At 36.5% G+C, this 26,511-nt stretch overlaps 1 protein-coding gene and 1 long non-coding RNA gene across 12 annotated transcripts in view; one reads left to right on the top strand and one right to left on the bottom strand.

The window, feature by feature from the left end:
- The window catches only part of LOC138912471 (uncharacterized), a 243,488-nt gene extending 223,626 nt beyond the window's left edge, over positions 1-19,862 (bottom strand). For 9 of the 11 annotated variants that reach the window (XM_070213385.1, XM_070213388.1, XM_070213380.1 and 6 more), the window contains exons 1-2: positions 19,807-19,862; positions 19,373-19,754 (exon numbers count right to left, since the gene is read on the bottom strand). In XM_070213385.1, the coding sequence (XP_070069486.1) occupies positions 19,373-19,754; positions 19,807-19,849 (425 nt within the window). In that variant the 5' untranslated portion in view covers positions 19,850-19,862. Of the gene's footprint in view, positions 1-4,418; positions 4,510-9,430; positions 16,424-19,372; positions 19,755-19,806 lie in introns of those variants that run through there. The other 2 variants (XM_070213381.1, XM_070213387.1) reach the window with 2 other exon arrangements.
- On the top strand, positions 4,898-5,064 carry LOC138912475 (uncharacterized). The gene is made up of 2 exons (XR_011418018.1): positions 4,898-4,950; positions 5,003-5,064. It is a non-coding gene; the product is annotated as an uncharacterized lncRNA (long non-coding RNA).
- Positions 19,863-26,511: the final 6,649 nt, after the last annotated feature.

Genomic DNA, 26,511 nt, shown 5'->3' with positions numbered 1-26,511 from the left:
TTCCAAAATCTCATAATGGAAATGAATACGCAGTAACACTCATCTGCGATTTAACTAAATACCTAGTAGCTATACCTATACCAAATAAAGTGCAAATACAGTAGCAAAAGCTATATATGAAGATTTTATTCTTAAGTACGGTCCAATGAAGATGTTCATTACGGACATGGGAACAGAATATAAAAATTCAATTATTGAAGATCTATGTAAATATTTAAATATTAGAAACATAACTTCAACTGCACACCACCATCAGACAGTAGGTACCGTGGAGCGAAGCCACAGAACACTCAATGAGCTTATTCGTTCATACATCTCAGTTGACAAAACAGATTGGGATGTATGGCTGCGATACTTCGTATATTGTTTTAACACGACCCCATCTATGGCACATGACTATTGTCCACATGAGCTAGTTTTTGGTAAAACTTCAAATCTACCAAAACATTTTAATAGCATAGATAAAATAAAACCCCTTTATAATATAGAAGATTATGCAAAGGAATCCAAATTTAGATTAGAACAGGCATTTAAAAGAGCTAGACTAATGCTAAAATCTCATAAGCTAAAACAGAAAATTAATTACGACAAAACAAGTTGCGATTTCGATTTAAAAATAGGAGATCAGGTTCTATTGAAAAATGAAACAGCGCTTAAGTTAGATTTCAAATATACAGGTCCATATAAGGTAGAACAAATAGGAGACAGAGATAACATAACCATAATAAATAACAAAAATAAAAAGCAAATAGTACATAAAGACAGATTAAAAATGTTTAAAACGTAGAACAATTAATTTCAATTAATTTCATTTAATAATCTGTTTAATTTTAAATAAAACCCTTACAATTTCGTTAAGTATAATTGATTCAACTTTATTTAATATAATCTCATATATATCATATGGTATGGCCATACCCTAAACAATTTTAATAATGTTAATACAAATAAAATTTAAACAAAATACAAAAAAAAATTTGTACTAATAATAAGAAAATAAAATATGCCCATATATATATCCATTTTTCTGACAAAAAAAAGAAATTTTAACATATACAAAAACAACATTTTTTCCAATTTCTTTATATTTTTAACATTAAACATTAAAATAAAAAAAAAACATAATCTTTAATATATATAATCTTTAGAAAATAACTCCACTATATTACGTTATTTTTCAAAAGGAGGGAGATGTAGTATGCACATATATTGAATACCCACTAAACCGAAAGTACTTAAAGGGTACGCACTGTAACACTTTGTTGCAGTGTTTACATATTTCAAGTCCCGAAATATGAACCGATCGCTATGGCTTAGCCCGCACACAGAAAGTGCTAGCGTCGGCATAATTGCAGCGAACGTACAGCATATGCATACCCCCTCGCGCCTGCACTTGAGAGCTCATAGCAACATATATAAGTACATTCCTTTATACATAAGCATATAGGCACATAGCCGTCTCTCTGCCGCCGCCTGCGAGCAGCGCAGCTACGAGACTTAGCCTTAACTAGACTTAAAGAATATTGGAAAAAGCAGAGACACTTCGATCGTTGGAGCGGAACCATTGCTGCTCCGACTTAAATGAATAAAACTAAAAAATAGAATTGAGAATGAACTACCAAATAAAGAAAGACCTGTCGGTCTGAGAATTATACAGAACAACCGAATTATTACAAGTGTGTATTTGACTTGCTTGGCGGATATAAGAACGTAACGTCGATCTTCAACTTATATGGAGAAACATATATAAAAACGGATTGCAACAAGTGTGTTGATCGGCGTTCTATTTCAACACTCTTTATCTTTTGAACACCATACTTAGAATAATTTTAGGATTTTTATTAAGGTAGAAACAAATTTTAGAAAACATAGTCAAAAAACATAAAGGTTTTAAAGGTTTGTTCTTGACACTTTTCTTATCCAATTAGTCTAATAGTACAATTATAATGAATACAATATTACCAGGAGAAGAAAAATTACAACAAGAAGCCTTTAAAAACACAGGGCGGCAACACTATTACTATTTTGACCGCAGCTGTATGCTTTTATGTTTTTTGACTATGTTTCTAAAATTTGTTTCTCCCTTAATAAAAATCCTAAAATTATTCTAAGTATGGGAATCAAACCATGAATCCGTTTGCCTCTGAGAGCTCCGCAAAGTTGGCTAATCTCAGCATTTTTCGAACTTTGAGGTCCTTTTGCTAAGAATCCTTGCGTCGGGGAACTTTTTGGAAAACGATGTTTAGCTTCGGAATTCATAACAAATCCAAAAATATAGCATCCATCGAGGTAAATTTAAAAATCATTAAAAATGCTGCTTAGTGTAATACTTTGACACGACCCGCGACAGCAGTAGCTGCAGCTTCTGCGGCGGCACGTCACTGACGAGCCGAGCCGCGTAGTTTTCTAGTGCAAATTCAAGATCGTTGTAACCTACGGAAAACCTAGGTAAATGAACTACCCTTAGCACCCTGCAAAGTTATTATTTTTGTTTGTAGTTGCTAGATCGATACACGTGTTGTTCGGGAGATTTTCCTGATCACTTGTGCGTAGCCTAAGCCCTGAGCGTAGCTTGCCCATCCCAACGACCTACAGGAGCCTCTTCGCTTTTGATTCTTCTACCCCTCACCTAAGGATTCACAACCCATTCTTGGCAGTCGCACTGACTGCATCAGTCTTTATTTTTGTAGTATAAAATCTAGATTTATGTTTTGTAGACAATAGCCTTATTAAACGGGTACAGTATGTATTATTGGCTGCGTTCAGCAGAACAACAAGATCACTGATGGATCAGTAATCAGTAATCAAGTTTGCTCTGCCGAACGCTCATGACACAATTCGACGACGTAAAAGTAAAATATATAACAAAAATTGCGCGCGCAATTAGAAAATATATATTTTTCCCGCCCCCGCAACTGCAACACTGCTCACAGCTATCGTTGATACATAAAAATCAAAAATGGCTGAACAATTATAAAGAATTCCACCGAATTTATGGTTTTTTTAAATTATTTTGTTAATAAGTTTCGATATTTCGACTATCGATACATGCTAGAAGTCATGTATCATGTATCAAGAAAAGGTAGCGTACTTTTTTTTCGCTACCTGATCACTGATCACTAATGTAAGATTCTTGCATCATGCTCAGTGATCATGTGCGTTCAGCAGAACTATCGTAAGAAATCCATCAGTGATCAGTGATCAAGTTGTTTTGCTGAACGCGGCCATTGGCATTAGATTGACTGGTAACTAACAAAATTTTGTAGTTCACACAACATACACACATTACAAAGCATACACACCCACATTTGTATACACCATCCACAGGCTTGTCGACTGCGATGGAAGGAAATTTAAAGTTTAAAATTCCTGTTGTAAATACGGCATAGCCGACCTTAAGTTAACCATAATCTGACCCAATTTACATAATTTATAGTTCGAATATCCACCCCGTACAATTTTGAGAACAATTTGATTTACCTTTTAATGGCTAACGCAAAAACCTATCGTCGAATTGTTGAATGAAGAATATTCCTGAAGTGTATACCCATTGGTAAATCTGCCATGGGCAAGTTAACATTAATTGTCTGCTAAGCATTTGGCATGGGCAAGCTAACTTAAGTCTTTTGTACGTTTTTTATGAATGAAGTAATCTGAAGTAAAATGAAGCTATTCTTTGCGAATTGGGACACCTAAAGTAATTGTGGATCATTAATAAGGGCATTGGCCAAATACGCAAAGCGATCCTGTGCAAGGTTGGGTGGGTTTTGAAGAGGAATTACTTGACATCTCAAATTCCTCCCACTAAATAAATAAATTTAGATTCTTTGGGCTTTGGTTTAGTTAGTCAATAGTCCCTACTCTGTCTATTATTTAAGTTTATGTGACGGCGCGGTTCTCTAGGTAGCAAAACCCCATTCCCATTTTCCCTGAGCACAGTCGACCCTGTAGGCAGAGTACGCTGCCAGATAGCCGCACACATTGCCGTGTTTGTTACAGCACCTAGGAATATGTAATTAAGAATTACATACTTATAGGGTGTGACATACTTCAAAGCTTCGTCGCTTAAATTTTTTTAATGTGTGTGGGAAAGCCATATTCGTTGTCTGTTTGGAAACAATCTGTTTCCCAATTTTCAGACGTGAATAACAATAACTACAACTCGAAACGTAGGGGAGAGTGGGGGAATTTCGTCAGCATTTTTTTAAAGCTATTTTTTGTCCATCTTGAGACACGTTATCATATTTCTATTTTTATTGTTGAATGCAGTTAGCACCAAGCTTTAAAATGTGACATTCCCCTATTTGTTTAATTACCTTGGTGATTTATAAAAAAATTAAAAAGTAAAACCACTATACAGGGGAAATCTCGCCACACAACTGGGGAAATTTCGTCACCTGAAAAATGTAGGGAACTTTACGCCTGTAAGTATGCTACACTGAACAAGCGTACCATTTTTGTTGACGTCCTATATTTGTTGCTGCTGCCGGTAGTCTGTTCGTTAGCCAGCTAGTCAAATAAAAAAATATGTATTTAAAATAGGTGCGAATTTACCCTAAGCATAGGGTAATTATTTTTCTTCCGAAATTAGGCGCGAAGTTAAAAATCACTAATGCAGAAATGCACATTATAGCACTAATTATTATATAAAAAATCGTGTATCTTATTCCTTTTGAATTGTGGCATACAGAAAAAATTTCGGCGAGAACTAAATGTAGCTTTTGCCGAAATCGACGACGGCTGAAGCACCCCAGTGAGAACATGTTCGCGGAGTTGCCAACTCTATTCATTTTTATCCTATTCCCCTTTGCTCACGGCTCGTCCAGCTGTTAATCGCTGAGTCGCTCTTACTCACCACGCTTGCAGAGCTTACATACATACACACAAGTGGGGTCAGATTGCCGATTCTATTTTGTGGTTCAGTTGTGAATAGAAAAGCGAAGGGCTAGGGTAAGAAAATCTACGTAAATTTAAGATCACATGTAAAACCTTGCATTTGCAGAAATTTTAAGCGTCACAGCGTCACCACGAAGAGGGACAGCTGAAATAAATACTAGACTTGCATCGGAGTTTAATTTATTGTACGGCGCTGTAAAAACCAGCTTATTTTCGCAACAGTAGCTTTTGAACTGTTAAAACACATTTAATATTATAGCTTAATTATCTTGGCCTTCTGTGCAAAACAAATGCATTGGATGTGTCTGGCCGTCTTGAAGGACTAAAACAAAAAAATTATATATTTTTACGACTTATGGATTCCGAGATATTGCAGGTGACTAAATTGCCCCTGTGACGAAATTCCCCCACTCTCCCCTACGCATTTTTTATGTATTTGCATTATTCGAGCGTGTCTCCTTTTTTGTTATCTATTACTGATTTAATCGACCTATATTTACTATTGAGTACTTTATCGAACTCGAGGTCACTTTTAGTTGGTTATAAATAACTCAACAGTTTCTAGCATTTCAACACACTTGCACTCGATGGGGAGTGAACCTCGGACTTTCCGGGATTTTTAAATTTCGGTAGGGCGTCACCGCTACCTCATCAGCCGGAGAAGAGGATGTGAGCTGAGCGTCGAAATTTCAATTCATACCACATCTAGGAATATATAATTAACATACTGTTGCGTTGCGTTCAGGACAAATGTAAATTGCTACAGATGTCAGGAGCCGGGACACATTGCCATTAATTGTCCCAAAAAAGTGCAGAGTACCGTATTGGGAGTAATATCAGGAAAAAGAGTGAAGCTGTGCGGTATAGTTGAACAATGCACACTGGTCCCAATGCCCAATATTACCGCACAAGTTGAATCAAACATCATGATTCATGGAAATTCTTTAGTTGTTTTGTTTCATATAATACCAGACGATTGTATAAAAAATAATATTGAAATTGGAAGAGAAATAAAGGCTCATAGGCGACCATACAGGTTTAGTCCAAGCGAAAGGGAGTTAGTACGCGCCAACATTAAAGAATTAATCGAGTACAAAATTATTAGACCTAATAATTCACCATTTGCTAGCCCGGCATTATTAGTAAAGAAGAAAAACGGTTAAACAAGATAGGTTTCCATTAGCAGATCAAATGGTAATGCAAACATTTTTTATAATTTAGTTTTCTTAAAAATAAATAACAAAAATTTTGTTTAGTAGTGTTCTTCTTCAGCTACTGAGTTCAAACCCATTAAAAAATGAAGTTGAATTTATCATGAAGAAGAGCAAAAAAAATTAAGAGAGAACGCTATGGTCGGGTTGGAGTCCCGTCTATCTTATACCCGTCACTCAGCTAAAGGGAGTGCGAAGGAGATGGATATATAACTGGATAACTGAATGGATAAAAAATATAAAAATTGCATTTATACTTCTCGGAAATCTTTAAAGGTGTGGGCGCCAGACACATTTTAAAATCGTTAGTTAACGATTGTGGGCGTTAGAAGGGCGTGGCGCTCGTCTGAAATAAACTTGCGCTGCGTAGGAAGCCCAAGAATATATAGTTTCCGAGATCTCAGCGTTCATACGGACAGACAGACAGACAGACGGACAGACGGACATGGCTATATTGACTCGGCTAATGACCCTGATCAAGAATATACATACTTTATAGGGTCGGAAACGCTTCCTTCTCTTTGTTACATACTATTGCATGATCCTAATTGGGAAGTAAATAAAGTGAACAGTAACGGAAGTAAGGCGTGACACAAACGAAAATAGAGCAATTAAATAAAAGAAAAACAAGAAAGAAAGTTAACTTCGGCCAGCCGAAGTTTATATACCCTTGCAGGCAGGGACCGTAACTGATATAAGTTTTTAACAGTTATTTTCTGATTTGTAAAGTAAAACTCAAAGAATAACTGTTATTTGTTGAGTTTTATAAAAAAAGTTGACAAATAACAGTTATTCAAACTTGATTTATGACGATTTTGTGGGTAAAATAAATTTTAAAAAAATATAGGTTTAAAATATGCGCGATTGCCTTTTTTAACAAATTTTTAGTAAGTTATATAAAACATGGTTAGCATGTTTTTTTAATTATTTCGTTTTTTCAAAAATGTCAAGGGAATAACTGTTATTCATAAAAATCAACAAATAACAGTTATTTTTTGAGTTTTATTATAAAAATCAAAAAATAAAAATCATTACGGATTCGTAAACTACAATGGCTAATAAAAATAGTGGTGTATTTAAAAAAATTTTATGACCCTTCTAAGTGCGTGATTTTTTTTGTAAGAAAAATTTACAATAACAGTTATTTTCGGTCCCTGCTTGCAGGTTTGCCTACTTAAAATGTTTTTTTACAATGTCAAAAATTAAAACGCCTACTTTCTACAATGTTTTTTCTATTTTTTTTTTCATTATTCCTATGGGAGCCATAAGATATGGTGGTCCGATCCGGCTCGTTCCGACATATGTACTACCTTCAATAGAAAGAAGACGTTTGGGAAAGCTTCATCGTGATAGCTTTAAAACTGAGAGACTAGTTCGCATAGAAACGGACAGACGGACATGGCTAGATGGACTCGGCTATTGATGCTGATGAAGAATATATATACTTTATGTGGTTGGAAACGTCTCCTTCACAGCGTTACAAACATTTAACTGAAATTATAATACCCTCTGCAAGGGTATAAACATGTATATGTTAGAAGAAAAAGAAGAAAGGAAGTTAACTTCGGCCAGTTGAAGTTTAAAACAAATAATCAACAGAAATTTTTTCAGAAATTAATAACAACACACCTCGTTTCCAAGAATACAAATTATTCGACAATATAACACCACACACACACACAAAGAAGATAATATAAGAATATTTTAAGGGGTTATATACAGTTGTACCGCACAAAAAAAAAATTTACCGATTTTTTTTTGGCACCAAAAAAAATACCTATTAAAAATGGTTTGCCGGCGTTGTTTAGTACATGTTTCTGGGTACTTATTAAAATTTTTTCATTAAAAAGATATTAAATAATAAAAATGTTATATTATTAAATAACTGGATGGATAACTTTTTAATAATTGGTCCAATTTGAAAAATTTCTTCTAAAAAAAATAAAAAATATAAAATTGCATTTTTACTTCTCGGAAATCTTTAAAGGTGTGGGCGCCAGACACATTTTAAAATCATTAGTTAACATTGCGATTATATTTTCCACTTCTTGTCCTGTAACATACCCATCTAAAATCTGATTTTGTACCGACGGCATTGCAAAATGCAGGGGTTGCGTCCAGTCAGGAGGGCCTAGAAGATCACGGAAATGTTTTCCTAGATCATCTGCATTAACTTCCATTGATTTTACAAATGAGCTTCCATTGAGTTTCTTAATAGTAGTCCAATAAGCCTTGCTATCTGTTATGCAATCCAATGATCTTGCTAGGTTAATGTAAAATTTCGTCCGAGCATTTTGACAAGTTAGCTTGTTGGCTTCATGGTACATTACCGCTGCACTTGCTGAATTTGTTGATTTTACCTGCCTTAGCATGTTAAAAGAAAGCATTTGAGCTGCCTCACACTGCTCCGTGGTTGATATGCCAATATTGCTGAGCTTGTACGTTAGGGTTCTTCTGTCATTTGAGCCAAAGGCAGCTCTTAAATCTACAAAGAATGCGTATAACTTTTTTCCACCGTCAATATATGACCTTGCTATACTTGTGAGACTAAAAATGTTGTCTACTGTCGAATATCCTTTTCTAAAACCGGCTTGGAATTCAGTAAGAATATCGCAGTCTCTTAACCAGTTCTTAAGCCGTTCGAGTAGTAGAGCAGCGAAGACTTTAGCTAACGCATTTTGAAAAGATATTCCTCTATAGTTAGATGTCACCTTCGGGTCGCCTTTCTTAAAGATCGGGAAAATAATCGCTTTTTGAAAGCTCTTTGGGACTGTTTCGGATTCCAAGAACTTGTTGAATGCAGTGACAAGGCTGGCTGTGAATTGAGGCGTAGCGTACTTAATGAATTCCGATGGTATCCTGTCTGGCCCGGGAGCTTCTCTTTCTTTTAACATTGCAATTGTATTTTCCACTTCTTGCCTGGTTACCTACCCATCTAAAATCTGATTTTGTACCGACGGCATTGCAAAATGCAGGGGTTGCGTCCAATCAGGAGGGGCTTGAAGATCACGGAAATGGTTTCCTAGAACATCTGTATTAACTTCCATTGATTTTACAAATGAGCTTCCATTGAGTTTCTTAATAGTAGTCCAATAAGCCATCTTGCTAGGTTAATGTAAAATTGCGTCCGAGCATTTTGACAAGTTAGCTTGTACGCGGCGTTGGCTTCCTGGTACATTACCGCTGTACATTATCGCTTTGCGATAAATGGCGAATTAGACGCTCTGCTTCTCCATTAACATTAGTCTTTAAATAACACATATTTTGTATAGTGGGTAACGTTGATTCATAAATCACTTTTTTTTGAAAGTATCATGAAACTGTTTTAATGATGGACGTTGATGCACTACGAGCAGTACAAGCAAGTGGCCCAACGATACCAAGCACGTGCTTGTTACGCGCGGGACTTTTTATCAATTAGGGCAAAAATGCGAGTTCGCGAGGAAAATACAGGAAACAAATAGAGACGGGAGACATAAAGATTATAATGGCTAAAACTAAGATTGAAGCAAATGAGATAATATTTTGGTTTTTAATATAGCGTTAGATGTTGAAGTGCAAATTAAATGATAAAGATTGTTATAATTTGTACATAGAACGCGAAAGGGCTCATGCAGAGTAAAATTTGATGTACATCGAGGCAAATTAAGAGGGTAATAATTTCGTGTTAGTCTAACGGGAACATTAAAAGTTAAACGGTTTACCAGTTCTACAGAATTGATATCACCTGTTATAAGATTGTGCATAAAATAGTACCAAGCATTATTCTACGGTTTTCAAGTGTAGGTAAATTAAGCAATAGTAATCTACTCTGGAAGGGAGGTAGCCTTACGTTTTGATCCCAGTTCAAACTACGAACTACCGACTCAATACGGTCGATGTGCACTTGATATTGTGGACCCCAAACTGAAGACCAATATTCCAAAATAGAACGGACAAGGGAGGTAAATAATAATCTGGTTGTATAAGGGTCATCAAATTCTTTTGACCAACGCTTTATAAACCCAAGAACACTCATAGCTTTATTGACAATGGCCATTATTTGGCTGTCAAATTTAAGTTTAGGGTCGAGTAGAACACCTAAATCGTTAATTTAATATATACGGTCGAGGGATGTATTTTGAAGAGAATAACTAATAAACGTAGCAGTACCCCTATAAAAATTAATAACGTTGCATTTAAGGCAGTTCAAATTTAAAAGGTTGAACTCACACCATCCCTGAAAAGAATCAATATCTGACTGTAAGTTGAAACCTGACCCTATATCTTTATACGATAAACAAAGCTTAACATTATCAGCGTACATTAGTACACGAGAATGTGCTACGATAGAGGGAATATCGTTAATTTTTGTGCTCACGATTTATTTATTTCCGAAAATTAGCAAATATCTGCCAATATAAACCTAACTCCTACCTCCGCCCGAGTAAAGGAGTTTTTTTTAACGATTTGCTCCGACTCACATCAAGTGGGCAGAGGCAAGGAAAGGTGATTAAAAATATTTCTTACATTAAAGTCCACGGAACATTCAACAAACAACAAAAAATACAATTCATTATAATGAGTACACAAAACTCGAAAAGGATCGTGCGCTTCAAAATTCGATTTGCAAATTTCAAGAGCAATAGGCCGAAAGTAGCGGGATGCTCTTACGGGTATCAAAAACCGTATTTGGCCGAGTAAGAAGCTAGAATTTATAAGTCCAGTGATCAAATTGTGGAGGAACATCACTCCCTGGCAGGTCCGACGATCCATTAGCGAGGGCAGGTTCAGAAGACGCAATCTATCGACGTAGGATGGCAGGTGGCGTTGTGGTTCCCAGTTTAACCCACGTAAAGCAAACAAAAGGAACTGTTTCTGTACCGATTCGATTAGGTCCTGATATTTAGCATATTGAGGTGACCATACGCACGAGCCGAATTCAAGAATAGGTCGCACAAGAGAAATATAAAGGTGCTTTGTGGTGTAGGGATCCTCAAATTCTTTAGATCAGCGCTTTACAAACGCAAAAACCCCTTTTGCTTTACTGACAATGATGCCGATGTGATTGGTAAAGTTTAGGTTGTGGCTAAATAAAACTCCAAGATCTGTTACGGAATTAATGCGTTCAAGATCGTTCATCCCGATGGAATAATTAAAGAGGAGAAGCCTCTTCCGATAAAAAGACATGAAGCTACATTTAGAATTATTTAAGAACAGCAGGTTCTGGAGGCACCATGATTGCAGATTGCATAAGTCCGCTTGCAGGAGTACGTGAGAATCAACGTTTGTTAAGGGCATGCAAAGTTTTACGTCATCGGCGTACATCATCACGTGGGAAGAGAGAATTACTTGAGGCAAGTCATTTATAAAGATTCCAAACAGAAGTGGTCCAAGGTGACTCCCTTGAGGAACGCCAGAAGTCACATGGACAAGGTTTGAGATCGAATTTTTAAATAATACTTTCTGCGTCCGGTTCAATAAGTATGAAGAAATCCACTTCGTCAACGAGATCGGGAATCCCAAAAGCGTAAGTTTTTTTAACAGTAACTGATGGTTCACCGAATCGAAAGCCTTACTGAAGTCTGTAAAGATTACATCAGTTTGGGTGTTTTAAACGAATTCCTAATAACTGTAGTAAACTCTAGAAGGTTGGTTGACGTTGATCTACGTTTCATAAAGCCGTGCTGTGTTGGGGACATTATTGAGCTACACTGGTGCTGAAGCTGAGCAGTAATTAACTGTTCGAAGAGTTTGGGAATAGCACTGAGTTTTGTAATCCCACGGTAGTTATTAATGTCCGATTTACTTCCCTTTTTATGAAGCGAAATTATAAAAGATTCCTTCCAAACTTCTGGAAAAAATGATTGCTGCAGGGATAACTGAAATAGTTTTGACAGTGGCCCACACAATGCACTAGCACAATATTTTAAAACGCAGCTTGGTACAAGATCGGGACCAGAAGAGAAGGATGACTTGATTCTTTGCAGATTTTGAAAAACGCCATCTACGCTGATTATAGGCATAAACAATGTTTATTAAACATACCATTAGAGTGCGGAAGTGAAAAGGGATACGCTAAGGTATTATCGTAGCAAAGTGGCGCCTTGGGCCAAAAAACGTGCAATAAATCACTTTTTTGACTTTGTCCTAGAAAGTTGCGACCCATACCAATCGACAGATAATTGATCCACTATTACAAATATGTAACCTTTTTTCAAATCAAAAAATTTTTGTAAAAGATATGCCCTTTCAAAGTTGAACAATTTTTCACTTTAAAAAAACACACCGTTTTTAGGTAATTTTTCGCACTTTTTCTTAAAAACTAGGCATCGAATCGCTTTGCTTCTTTTTTCCACGGATTGGTGTGTTAGTTAAGAGTAAAAAAAGTAAAACATATTGCAGTTTGCCATCCGCATCTCTTAGTTATGCGTTATTTGCGAAACGTCCATTTTTTCCATATTTTTCAACTTTGATGGAAAATAAAAAAAAACTATTTAATACTATTTTTTTTATACTTCCGTAAAACGTTATTTGGACTTTCTTCTTGATATTACGAAAGTTGTAGCTGCGTCCGCCTGCGTCCGCGGTTTTAAGAGCCAAAAAAGGAAAAAAGTCATGGTCCAAGAAATTGCATATGGCGCTACCTTGTGAAATGACCATCTCTATTCATGGGAAACGTTTTTTATGTTATTATTGATTGTCAAATGGGGATTTTATTTTAAAATTTTTATATGTTTTGCCTGGCAATTAGTTATCAAAAATATTGAAAAACCGAGGCGTTACCTTCAGGTAGTATGCAAAGGTAAATTATGCAGGTATACCTGTACAGGTACATATAGTAGTATGTAGAATCAAAACAACATATAACTGTCCTCTAATTTAGCAGGTGCATACAGGTAGGCATTAATTGACAGAAAAATATAAGCTTGCAGTCTCCTACAGGTAGGCTGGAATTTAATTTGCCGACCAATTATGTTTCAATTCGCAAGGGAATCACCGGAACTGATAAAAGACACTGTGAATGACATTAAAGAACAAATTCGCAAGATAAAGCCCGTAAAACTGGAAATTAGTGAAGGAAAATATGTTAAATGTTACTATGAATTTCACCTGACCATGGTTGACGGAAAAGTCGTTAATGAACTGACAAATACTAAGTCAACGAAGTCATGCCCAATCTGCAAAAGGACGCAAAAGAATTTTGGAAAAGATTTGAACGATTCTACAGATGAGGAAAATTATGAATATGGAATTTCACCCTTACATGCTCGGATAAGGTGTATGGAGTTCTTGCTGAAACTAGCGTATATTATTCCAAACGAAAATGAACACTTTGAAGAAAACACATCAAATAAGGATAAGGAAAGCATCAGAAAGAAGAGAATACAGAACGATTTTTTCAAGGAAGTTGGATTAAAAGTAGATTTTTTAATTACGGATACGGAAACTCAAATGATGGAATTACTTCGAGGAGATTTTTTGAACAACATGAAGTTGTTACTCGAATCACTGGAATTAAAAATGAAATTGTTAAAAGGTTGGGAACCATCTTAAATGTTTTAAGCTGCAAGGAAAAGGTTAACTCTACAAAATACGGAGAATATGCCTCAAAAACGGCATCACTTTTAGAGGAATTGTATCCACAAAAAATTGACCCCGACAGTCCATAAGATATTGGCGCATGGAAACGAAATAATCAAATACCAGTGTTTGCCAATTGGAGAGCTTTCCGAAGAAGCGCAGGAATCGCTAAACAAATTTTATAAAAAATACAGATTGCTGAATACATCAAGAATGAGGGAAAATGAGGATCTGTTCAATATGTTGGCTGCATCTTCTGATCCCCTAATTTCCCCATTGCGGCATGTTAAGTCAAGAAAAGAGTTAGAATCTAGTAATTATAGTCCAGAAATATTAAGTCTATTAGATTTACCAAGTTTACCAAATTGTGACCATTATTTCAAAAAACATGAAATATAAAAATTTTTATTTTTAAAAAAAAACTTCAATTTTTTTTTGTTTTATTAGTTTTTAAAAATTAAAACATAAAAAAATAAAACAAAACAAAACAACATTTTTGTTTTTTTTATAATTTTTAATAATTACAACATAAAAAAAGAAACTAAAAAAAACAAAAACTTTGTAAAAAAGTTTTTTTTTGTCGGAAAAAATGGATTTGTTTTTAAATTCTGACTTTGCCGATTTGTAAGTACGCCTCTGCCACTCCCACTCCCTGTCTCAAGCAATAATTTGAAAGGTGGATCAATTATCTATCTTTTGCCGTTTACATCATTCAATTATGTTCACTGGTTCAAAAGTTATGATTTATTACCAAAAAAAGTCGAAAGGCGCCACTGTGCGTAGCTTGTGGATGAATACGTGGACTGGAAAAAATTTGCAAATAAATTGGCAATATCGGCATCATTAACAGCAGAAACGGAATCCAGATAAAGGCAGCATGGAAGTTGTTGAGACTTGCGTTTGGAGCTAACAAATGCATAGAACTGATTGGGGTTATCATGAAACTCAGTTCTGCAACGATCAAGGTGATTCTTGTAGCATTGGGAATTGTGAGTTATGAATTCAGATCGCACAGTAAGGAATCTCGAATAGTCTACTTGCATCCCTGTCCTCTTAAATTTCTTAAAAAGTCTGGACTTACAGTTTTTTAAGTAAGAGAGTCTACGAGTGAACCAAGGAGGCTTATAAGAAACATCAGGTGAGGGGAATGAAGGCACATACAAGTCGAAAACCGTGCCGAGAATGCCGTAGAACTGTTTAACAATGTTAAGAGGTTCTTCGTTTAAGTCCATAAAAGACCAATATACTTCGGATAAATAAGGATTCATATCAGTAAAGTTGGCCTTTCGAAAGCAGCGAAAAGATGCTGGTTCGATTTCAGGACCTGGTAATAAAGGAGCCGAGGCTTCCAGAATGACCTTAAGTGTAGGGTGATAATTGTCTTCAGGACTAACGAGCGGGTAAATTCTTAAAACGTAGGCATTGGCGAACTCAGACGCAAAAATAAGGTCCAAGATTTTATTCGAGGAGTTCTGAATAGAGTTCAATTGTCCCAATGAGAGGTCGATTAGGCCGTGTACCAACTTGTGAGGTAAAGAGGGAACAAGAACATTTGAGGCAGGTGATGACATTCATGATATGGAAGGTAGGTTAAAGTCGCCCATAACAATAAGATGGTCGTTATTGCCGAGGATGGAGTGAATACTCTGAATATGAGCAACGTGCTGCAGATATACATTAATATCGGACCGAGGTGGAATATACGAGCATGAGACGTAAACAAAATAGTCATGAACGTTAATACGAACAGCAACAAGTTCTAAAGTGTTGAATTAATTCAGAAACCAGATCGGACTTGACGGCAATAAGAACACCGCCGCCCAGACGCACTGTACGATCTTGTCTATAGATGACATAGTTGCCCGAAAATATTTCACAGTCAGACACAGAGGAATTAAGCCACGTTTCAGTAAAGGCAATCACATTGGCGTCAAAGGAGACACTATTGACGTGCAGTTTACTGAGTTTACCCAGTAAACAACGTACATTCTGATAGTGTAGGGAGAATGACTCAATTAGTTTTTTGGAACACTGGCCGAAGGGGTTTGAGGCCCACGAACTCGAGAATTTGATTTGTTAACATACTCGTGAACGATGGCATGCTCCGGCCAGATTGCTATATCAAGGACTTTATCAATTAGAGTGTCAGAAATTCCAATCTTAAACGACGATATTTCGCGTCTTTGCTTAAAACTGAACTTTGAGACAGTAATTTCGGTGCCAGAAATATTCAGTTTGCTACTTAGGTGGGTCTTAACGTCGTTCTCAGAAGCCCCAGGATTCAGACGGGAGACAAAAATGAATCTTTTGGGTGGAACGCCAACTATTGGCGCAGATATTCTTGGCGCGACACCAGATATGATTGATCCACAGTTGATTCTTACAGGCGCCGAATGTGTGGCTATCGCGGCATTGGTGGTACAAGTAGAATTAGCTACGTCCATATTATCGGAAATAGCAGACGACCGGGCGGTGGCCAACAAAGCGTCTGTTGGTGCCGCGGCTTGCGACGTAGATGCCTGGTCTTCGTTGGCAACAGAGCCAAGATGCAGTCCAGTAGGTAAACGCAGAGGAAGAGAAACCAGGGCCGTCGCTGGGGCAACTGTTGGTACAGTTGTCGAGTGATCTGAAGATATGTGGTCTTCATCAGCTGCACCACCATCCGGCAGGGAGGAAGTGGTAAGAGTGGGGGAGGCTTGATTGAAGTCCATAAGTGCTCTTGTAATAGGGCTCAGTTGCATTGGGGCGGAATACTGTGGAACATTTAAGGTATTATTAGGCAAAGAGTAAGTTTGGGCGACACTTAGCGTTTTCAGGTTCTTAAAGTGTGATTTAGCAGAGCGGAATTTATCTTGAAGCTCGAGGAACCCAGTCGACAGGGCTTGGAACTCCAGGTGGGTTTGACGCATGAATGTTTTCATATCAACCTCAATATGCCTGCAGTTTGGACAAGTCCAATTAAGGCCAACCGGTGACCAAAGCTTGTCCACAATTGGGCCACTTGTCCGCCCTAGCTCCACGCAGATAGGATGTGCCAAGTTGTCACAAATCCAGCAGCAAACCGAAGTTTGACGGGAAGTTATTTTGTTTGTTTTAATATATAAATTGATTTTGTAATTGGTTTAATAATCGCGGCGAAGAACCGATCAAAACAAAAAGCGAAGAGCGCAGGTAAAGCTTTTTGTTTGAGCTCCAAAAATCAAGTGCGTGTGATTGTTCAGCAGCAGATGACCGGAGAGTAATTACACCAACAACAAAACACACTCTTAAGCGATAAGCGTAACGCACGAGAGCGATAGGAGAGCTAAAGCGCGGGCAACAACAACTCTAGCGGTTAAAACGCAAATGCACAAGAATGGGGAGGCAAAGCGGATAGGGAAATTTTTCACTAAGTAGTTTTGCGAAATAAAAAGTCACTGTCTTTATTTAAAACGATCCAGTTTGTTCGGATTGTTAAAGATCACAAGGTCATCAACAGTTCGCTGAAATTCTGGTCAAAATGCACAGATTTTTCACGAAGAAAACTTCGTTTGAAGATAGAGCGATATAAAGCACGTCTAACAGCGGCAGCGAATGGATATGCTGGGGAAACAGTGAACAGCAAAGGGCCTTAATGACTACCTTGAGGAACTCCAGATGTCACGTAGATCATCTTAGAAACACCACTCTTAAATATAACCCTCTGAGTCCTACCATTCAATTAACTTGAAGTCCAAGTTAATAGATTACATGGAAACCCCAGCTGATCTCATTTGAATAAAAGGAGAGAGTGGTTAACAAAGTCAAAGGCCTAAAATCTGTATATATTGCGCCAGTCTGCATTTTATTCTTAAGGCTTAGTACTTAACCCAACAAAAAGTCGTCCAAAACAAAAAACTTCATATGAAAAACGACGTCAAAAAATTTTGTTTCATATGAAGTTTTTGTTTTGGACGACTTTTTGTTGGGTTGGGTTGACAGGAGAGATTGAAATTGCAGATGTTGTTTTTCTCACTCAGTATTCTTTTCCTATTTCTCAAAGGCATACATTTTTAGGTAAGTAATTATTAAGGGTATTAAAACTTTGTCTTGTCTAAATTTTTATAGCTTTTAATTTTTAGAATATGTATGTTTTATTATACCCTTGCAGAGGGTATTATGATTTTAGTCAGAAGTTTGCAACGCAGTGAAGGAGACGTTTCCGACCCCATAAACACGGCGCGCGTTTAAACGAGCCCCCTTCTCCCCTACATTAGGGGGTGAGAAACGCCTCCTTCACTGCGTTACAAAGTTGTGGCCAAAATTATAATACCCTCGGTTTGAAAGATAAATGGTTACCCTTCTAAAATGTTTTGGACTGCATAACAAAACAAGAGAGGACGCTATAACCGGGTGGGTGTCTCATCTAATACCCACCACTCAGCTAATGGGAGTTCGTGGGAGATGGATATATAAAATTTTGATTACGCATAACTTTTAAATGAATAGTCCTATTTGAAAAATATCTTCTACATTTCGATAGGTATAAATATACACAACAAAATTGCATTTATTCTTGTCGAAAATCTTTAAAGGTGCACCCAGAAAAATGATGGACAACATTTTAGGTCATGCATAGCCGAAAACATTTTAAATGGACTAAAAGTTCCTTTTTAGGTCATGTACTGCCTAAAAATGTAAATTTTTGGTATATTTGCCCTACTATTTAGGTTCCGTATAGCCTAATATTTTAGGTCATCGTGGGCCTTAAAATTAATGCATTTTACCCAAATAAATTTGCACGGAACTCTGATACCGTTCTAGCGACGCTATAATTCCCAACCAGTTATAGCGCGGATTGCATGGTAACCCACTTCGATCGTTGAATAAAACAGCGATTTCACTGCTGAACAGTAAAGCCTCTTCGCTCGTTTTTGTGTGTTGGAAGACTAAGCCGACATTGACCTCGAGTTAGCTATAAATTTCTCTGTATTTACTTTATAATATGAAACATTTTTCAGTACAAATTTTTAGGCCAAAGAAAGCCTAAAATTTTGGATAGGGGTTTTCTCATATTTTAAGGCAGCCAATTACCTAAAATCTAGGCCAAAAATTACCCCATTTTAGGCCATTAATGGCCTAACATTTTAGGTCATACAATCCTAAATTTTAGGCCATTCAAGGACTTAGCTCCAGTTTTAGGCCAATTTTACCTAAATTCTAGGCCATTGATATTTTAGGTCATTTTTTTTTCTGGGTGTGTGAGCTCCAGACACATTTTAAAATCGTTAGTGGGAGATTGTGGGCGTTATAGGGGGCGTGGCGCTCGACCGAAATAAGCTTGCACTGCGTAGGAAAACCGAGAATTTGTGTGGGTAATCCCAACTTTCTAGCTATTGTAGTTTCCGAGATCTCAGCGTTCATACGAACAGACAGACATACGGACAAGAATATATATAATCAAGAATATATACACTTTATAGGGTCGGAAACGCTTCCTTACATACTTTTGCACTAATACAATATAACCTTTTACTCTACGAGTAACGGGTATAAGAAGAATCCGATCGCCTGTAAAATAATTTAAAAGTGGTCCAAATACAAAATTTTTACAACTTTGAGGACTTTTTGTGAACACACAATAAAATATTCTGTAAGAAGGCATTCATCGAGGTAAATGTTGATCTTATATAGTATTTGCTCCTGCTATAACTCATAAATATATCTTATTATTTCATTCTTACCGGTTTTGTATATTTTTTAATGCCTCCATTTTATTTAAATTGGCATCGGTCAGCTTTAAAACCAGATGCTGACGAAGCTTTTTATAAAACTTCTCGCAGTTTTCAGTCGTTGATGTATTCATTTTAGAAATGATAGACATGATACCTTTCTCTAACTGCAGTCGTTCTTTGTTGTAGGCTTCAAATACTCTAATATGCTCCAATTTGTTGTGTAAATTTGTATAATTTTCCGATAACGGAATCCTTAAGTTTTTGTAATTTTCATCGAATTCCGAGTTCCCTTTTGCAAACCCCGTTAATTTATAGGCCTTAATTTTTTTATCCACTTTATCAGCTTGACGTATGAGTTCTGCATGGCTTTTTAGACCGCACTCAGTCATACCTAAGATATATTTAAGCTTACTTCCACGAACTTTTTAATGCACCAGCCTTACCAGCTTTTAAAACTATAAAGAGACAAAAAATCGCTCGATTCATCTTGTTGCTCTGTAATAATGTTATGAAATATAAATATGGTTGTTTAAGTGGAACCATTATGATTTTTCCTAATTCATTCGTTCTACCTAAATCGAATTTTCTTAGCTATTTTAAAAAGGAGGTTATGGCTATATTATTAAATAAACATAACGTTTTCATCTTGGGATTTGCAAATTTGGATAGGTCGTTTAAGCTACATACCTATATTATCATCAGAGATCTTATTTGGACTATTTCCACGCTATTTCAAATAAAATCACCTAATAGCGAGTTATCAAGCGAGTGACGATCGCACCTTCAACATACAAAATGTTCTGATATCAACATTTGTAACGAAAAATTATTGAACACCTGATTAAATACACTTTCTAAAATAGTTTCATTCGGTCCTTAGCCTTTTTGTAGCCCTTTTCCTTCACAAGCATTTTTTATTGCAGCGTGCCGAATGAGAAAATTTTTACCCCGTTAAAAGGCCTTTTTTTTAATATCTTAAATTTTTCTTTGAACATCATTCATACTTTTGCTGTAATAGGAGCTAATATATTGCAGTAATAAGAATTATGTAAGCAATCACTTCTAATCTAAGCAAGACGAAAGTAATTTTAGTCTGTAGATATATATAATGTGTGATATCCCTGGCTATAAGGTATCGATATATGTTTTTTTATCCCTGAGAGACGTATAAACGTAGGGAGGACGAGAACATTGAAAAATGTGTGGCCGATGTAATCGAAACCAAAAAAGAGAATAAAGCAGGGACCGTAAATAATCATTATTTGAGATTTTTATTTTAAAAGGCCTACTGAGGTTTTTACAAGTTTTTATCAATAATTTAACTGGTTTTTATGCACTTTATAGACATGAACAAATAACAGTTAATTTGCTTTCCAGATTTGTTGAAATGCATATACTTTGTGGACAAGAGTAAAAAGAACGTTAGTTTTGACGTTTAAAACAAAATATCACAGTAGTCTTTTTAAAATAAAAATCTCAAATAATGATTATTTACGGTCCCTGGAATAAAGAGCTAGAACATGCATTTACAAAATAGCGTTATGTTTATCAAATTAAATAATTTCAGAAATCTTAAGAACAGTTTTTGCGTTTGACCAATGTTCACGCCAAAAAGGCGTTTAATTTCTGGAGGCAGTGTCGAGCGGCAGTTTTCTCCAGATGTCCACATCTCGCTTGCTCGCACTGCCCTTCGCTCTCCCTCTCCAACTCTTCCGCAAGTCTCCGCTCCGCTCTGGAGCCCATAAGCTAAGTTAGGATCAAGCAGTTCCTATTTACATGTGTAATAATAAACAGCCGCACGTCGCGCAATACCCCGAAAAGTTCTCCCGTGTTTCCGACATTATTTTGTGACGGGTATTTTCACCCTTTTCCTGGGACTCATCATCTTCACCAATCAAGCCACCCCCGCCCCAACAACCAATTTTAAAATACAATTTAAATATTGGCTCGGCGACCGCAATTTAACGTTAAGGGCGATAGAGGGGGCATGGTACCTCGATGAAAAAAACTTGTGCTGCGTAGGCAGTGCTGCCAGATCATCCATTTAGTGGCTATTTCTAGCCACTTTTAAAATAATTTGCCTTTTTTTTGTAAATGCTATTGGTCACTAAACTAGCTATTTTAAATTTTTGTTTAGCTATTTTAGCCGTTTAACTACAAGACAAGCAATTTTTTACTTTTCTTTGGTATTATTGCTTTTTTATGGGTCATTCCACGTGACAGGCCAATTTGGGTCAAATCTCAGAATCAATCGAAACTTTTGTTCGATAGAGGATTTAATATAAGGACCGGTTTTTTATATATTTTTTTTATCTCTTACGGTTTATTATACCCGTTACTCGTAGAGTAAAAGGGTATATTGTATTCGTGCAAAAGTATGTAACAGCCAGAAGGAAGCGTTTCCGACCCCATAAAGTATATATATTCTTGATCAGGGTCACTAGCCGAGTCGATCTAGCCATGTCCGTCTGTCTGTCAGTCTGTCCGTATGAACGCTGAGATCTCGGAAACTACAAAAGCTAGAAGGTTGAGATTTTCCACACATATTCCACAATCGCCCACTAACGATTTTAAAATGTGTCCTGCGCCCACATCTTTAAAGATTTCCGAGAAGTATACATACAATTTTGTTGTGTATATTCATACCTATCGAAATGTAGAAGACATTTTCCAAATCTGACCATTCAATCAAAAGTTATACGCAATTAAAATTGTTTATATATCTATCTCCCTCGCACTCCCTTTAGCTGAGTTACCATTATTAGATAGTCGGGACACCAGCCCGAGTAGAGCGTTCGCACTCCCTTTAGCTGAGTGACGGGTATTAGATAGTCGGGACACCATCTCGGCTATAGCGCTCTCTCTTTTTTTTATACCCTTGCAGAAGTTTGCGACGCAGTGAAGGAGACGTTTCCGACCCCATAAAGTATATGTATTCTTGATCAGCATCACTAGACGAGTCGATCTAGCCATGTCCGTCTGTCCGTCCGTCTGTCCGTCCGTTTCTACGCAAACTAGTCTCTCAGTTTTCAAGCTATCACAATCGCCCATTTTAATTTGAATTTTATCAAAATCGAACTACTATATCATATAGCTGCCATTGAAACGAACGCAAAATTAATGAGAAATAATAGGAAAATTAACATTTTTGCGATTTGTAAATTAATAGGAATTATCTGCAAGGGTATATAAGCTTCGGCTGGCCGAAGCTAGCTTCCTTTCTTGTTTTTAAATTATTTTCCTAATTAAGCTCCGATTTTTAAGTTATGCAGCACTTGAGACTCGATTGTGTTATTTTAATATTTGGTGTGCAACTTTGTGTGATATCTTAATATCTTTCAGAAAAATATTTACAAATTTTTAAATTTAAAATTAAGTACTTTTTAAAAGAATTTAAAATTAGAACAATAAAAAAATTATCCTCATATTGATTCATCTATTCTTTAAAAAGTCGTAAATTAAAATTTTTTTAACGCAAGAAATACTAGTAAGGACAGCGGTTTTAGATGAGCAACTTTGCATCAAGTAACAACAGCGCAACGTGTAACAAAGGGAAAGCACTAGCCATTTTTTTTGGCAATTTTTATACCCTTGCAGAGGGTATTATGATTTCAGTCAGAAGTTTGCAACGCAGTGAAGGAGACGTTTCCGGCCCCATAAAGTATATATTCTTAATCAGCATCATTAGACGAGTCGATCTAGCCATGTCCGTCTGTCCGTCCGTCGGTCCGTCTGTTTCTACGCAAACTAGTCTCTCAGTTTTTGAGCTATCGGAATGAAACTTTCCCAAAAGTCTTTTTTCTATTGCAGGTAGTGTATATGTCGGAACCGACCGGATCGGACAACTGTATCTTATAGCTCCCACAGGAAGGAAACGTTAAAAAATTTTTAGCTTCATTGCTTTTTTAACTATTACCTTCTACTTTTGGGAATAATTTTTTTTATATATTTCTGAATTTTGAATTAAATATTTAAAAAATCGGATCACTCTATCATATAGCTGCCATAGGAACGGTCGAAAAATTAAAAATTATTAGGAAAAAAATTATATCTATGTTGATTTTTATTACATTCTCTTCTACTCTTCTTGCCGAAGCTAGCTTCTTTTCTTGTTATATAAATTTTGGCCTAGTGCTATTAATCAAGAATACATATTTAGGTAAGAAATCATTAAGGGTATTAAAACTTTTTCTTGTCTAAATTTGTATATTTTCTCATTTTTAGAAAATTTAATACTTTTTGTTCTTACTTCCTTCACAGTGACGATTCAAACTCTTCATAACTCTTTTTGTGCACAAGTGACCCTTGCTTTAAAAATATTTATACATGGGCGTTAGTTAAAAGCTGGAGGGGTTTACACTTCAGGCATTTCAGCCCCCAAAGATTAGTAGGCTACGCTCATGTGCCTTTATACAAAGCAAAACTACTTAGACCGTTTAGAAATATGTTATTTAAAATTGTGACAGGTTCGGGCACAGTTTGTGAATCGTCACTGTGAAGGAAGTAAGAAAATTAATTTTTAAAATTCCAAAACAATTCACAAAAGCCTGATGAGTGTCCTAAAACTTAAGGACATAAGGTGTCTTTGGATCAAAAATGCATTGTAGAAGAAAATATTTTTATTTATTTTTTAAACGCAGGTTTTTAAACTTTGCTGAGACTTTAAAATTTTGAATGCGCCCACCTCCTCGTGTGGTTGAGTTAGATTGAATTTTCCAAAACGACCGTATAAAAGAGACATGTAACTATTTAATTCCGAAAAGATTACCAAAATTGGTTTACCACACTTGAAGATATATCCCAAAAGATGATGAAAATTTGTGATTTTCTTATTTTAAAGATACCGCAAATACCAGAGCTGATATACTATAGGCGTAGTGGCAACTTATGTTTAGAAAAGCCTCATTTATCGAAATAAAATGGTGGCAGGCCTGGACACCGTCCCATGTCACATTTTGTCGGCCTGTGTTATATCTTTGTTGATTTTTATTACATTTTCTTCTACTCTGGGATAGGACTCTTTTTAAATTGTTCCGACTTTCGATTTTAATTTTAAAAAGATCGAACTAGTATTTCATATAGCTGTCATAGAAACGATCGAAAAATGAATGTGAAATAATAGGAAATTTAACATTTTTGCGACTCGTAAGTTAATAGAATGATCTACAGGGGTATATAAGCTTCGGCTTGCCGAAGCTATCTTCCTTTCTTGGTGGTGCATAAACAATACAATTTCAGATGAGATCATTTTGTCCTACAGCCCAGAAGGATGTTATTCTTGCACTGCTAAGTAAGTTTTTATCATTCTTGTCTAATATTCTAGTAATATAGAATATTACTAGCTTTACCCGGAGCGACTTCGTTCGCTTAAAATTAGTTTGGAGGACGGTTGTCAGGACTTTCTTATTTTTTATTAGCTCGTTTTTTTGAAAACCTTTGTGAGAACAACCTATGTAGAAGATCCTTCAAGAGAGAGGATCGGAAGACTACTGGCAGAGCTTTATAATAAACTAGCAGAGTCGGTAGCCCGCAGCTTCGCCTGCGGAAATTCAAATTGGAAACTAAGCATATATTTATATTTGGTTTTTATTTTATATTTAAAAAATTCCTTTTTTTAGCCGAAAAAAGATTTTATTTTAACTTTTTTCCTTAATTTCCGTAAAAACAACAGTATATTGTCCTAAGCAAACTACTTAAAAAATATAAGTTATCAGCTGCACAGAACACAAAAAAGAAATTCATTTTCCGACACAAATCCTAACATTAATTTTCTTCGTAACATTAGTACTTTGTCCAAAACATATTGTTTAAATATAGAATTTCATACTGGGTTGAGCATGTAATTAATAGGGTTTTCCCACAGAGCTCCATCCACCATCTACCATCCGTTGAACGGATGGTCCGTAAGGTTTTACCGTTCCGAAAATTTCCCAGTTAGTCCGCCATCCAATTTTGACGGACTTTGACGGGCTCTTTTATGCGATAGTTAGGCGATGTTTTCTCGGTGCAACTCTGAATTCTTTCTCTTGACTGTGAAAATTGGAACGATGACTGCGAGAACAACTCAAATGGATGGCGGGATAAAATTAAATAATGCTTCAGATTATTGTTTCTTGTGTTTTTTTTTTAAATTATTTGTAGTTTGTTATGGGCGGAAAAGCATTCGCAAACAGGTTGCTATGAGTGGGCCAAAATTTAAGCTGTTCTGCGTACGAAAACATCAATGTTAGCAGCGAAGTCTCAGAATATGTTCTGCACTTCGTAAATAATAACTAATACTTATTAAAAGGGTACTATGTACCCCTAAAAAGTTCCAAAGTTGCTATAAATTACCAAAACAGCAAAAATTTGGTTTTGTTTACAAATTTGCCAGATTAATATTGGCTAGACAGAGGCGTAGTTAGAGCGGAGTGTGGGGTACGGAAGGTTAGGCTCTCCCCCAGTCAGCAATATATGCATACTCGTTATAGGATATGTTAAAAATGTTCAGATATGTTTTTTAACTATTATCATATGCTATTTATTGTATTATTTTACAAAAGGATTAGGAGAACGCAATTTCCCCCTTCGTTAATGTTGAGCTGAGCAACTGCTTTTCAGTCAGCTGTTATTGGATGGTAGATGGTGGATGGAATTATGTGGGAACACACAGCTAGAAGGAAGCGTTTCCGACCCCATAAAGTATATATATTCTTGATCAGGGTCACTAGCCATGTCTGTCTGTCTGTCTGTCTGTCTGTCTGTCTGTCTGTCTGTCTGTCTGTCTGTCTGTCTGTCTGTCTGTCTGTCTGTCTGTCTGTCTGTCTGTCTGTCTGTCTGTCTGTCTGTCTGTCTGTCTGTCTGTCTGTCTGTCTGTCTGTCTGTCTGTCTGTCTGTCTGTCTGTCTGTCTGTCTGTCTGTCTGTCTGTCTGTCTGTCTGTCTGTCTGTCTGTCTGTCTGTCTGTCTGTCTGTCTGTCTGTCTGTCTGTCTGTCTGTCTGTCTGTCTGTCTGTCTGTCTGTCTGTCTGTCTGTCTGTCTGTCTGTCTGTCTGTCTGTCTGTCTGTCTGTCTGTCTGTCTGTCTGTCTGTCTGTCTGTCTGTCTGTCTGTCTGTCTGTCTGTCTGTCTGTCTGTCTGTCTGTCTGTCTGTCTGTCTGTCTGTCTGTCTGT

The sequence above is a fragment of the Drosophila takahashii genome, chromosome 2R, assembly GCF_030179915.1.
Source record: "Drosophila takahashii strain IR98-3 E-12201 chromosome 2R, DtakHiC1v2, whole genome shotgun sequence".
Classification (NCBI taxonomy): Eukaryota; Metazoa; Arthropoda; class Insecta; order Diptera; family Drosophilidae; genus Drosophila; species Drosophila takahashii.
This window is presented reverse-complemented; position numbering and strand designations above follow the sequence as displayed.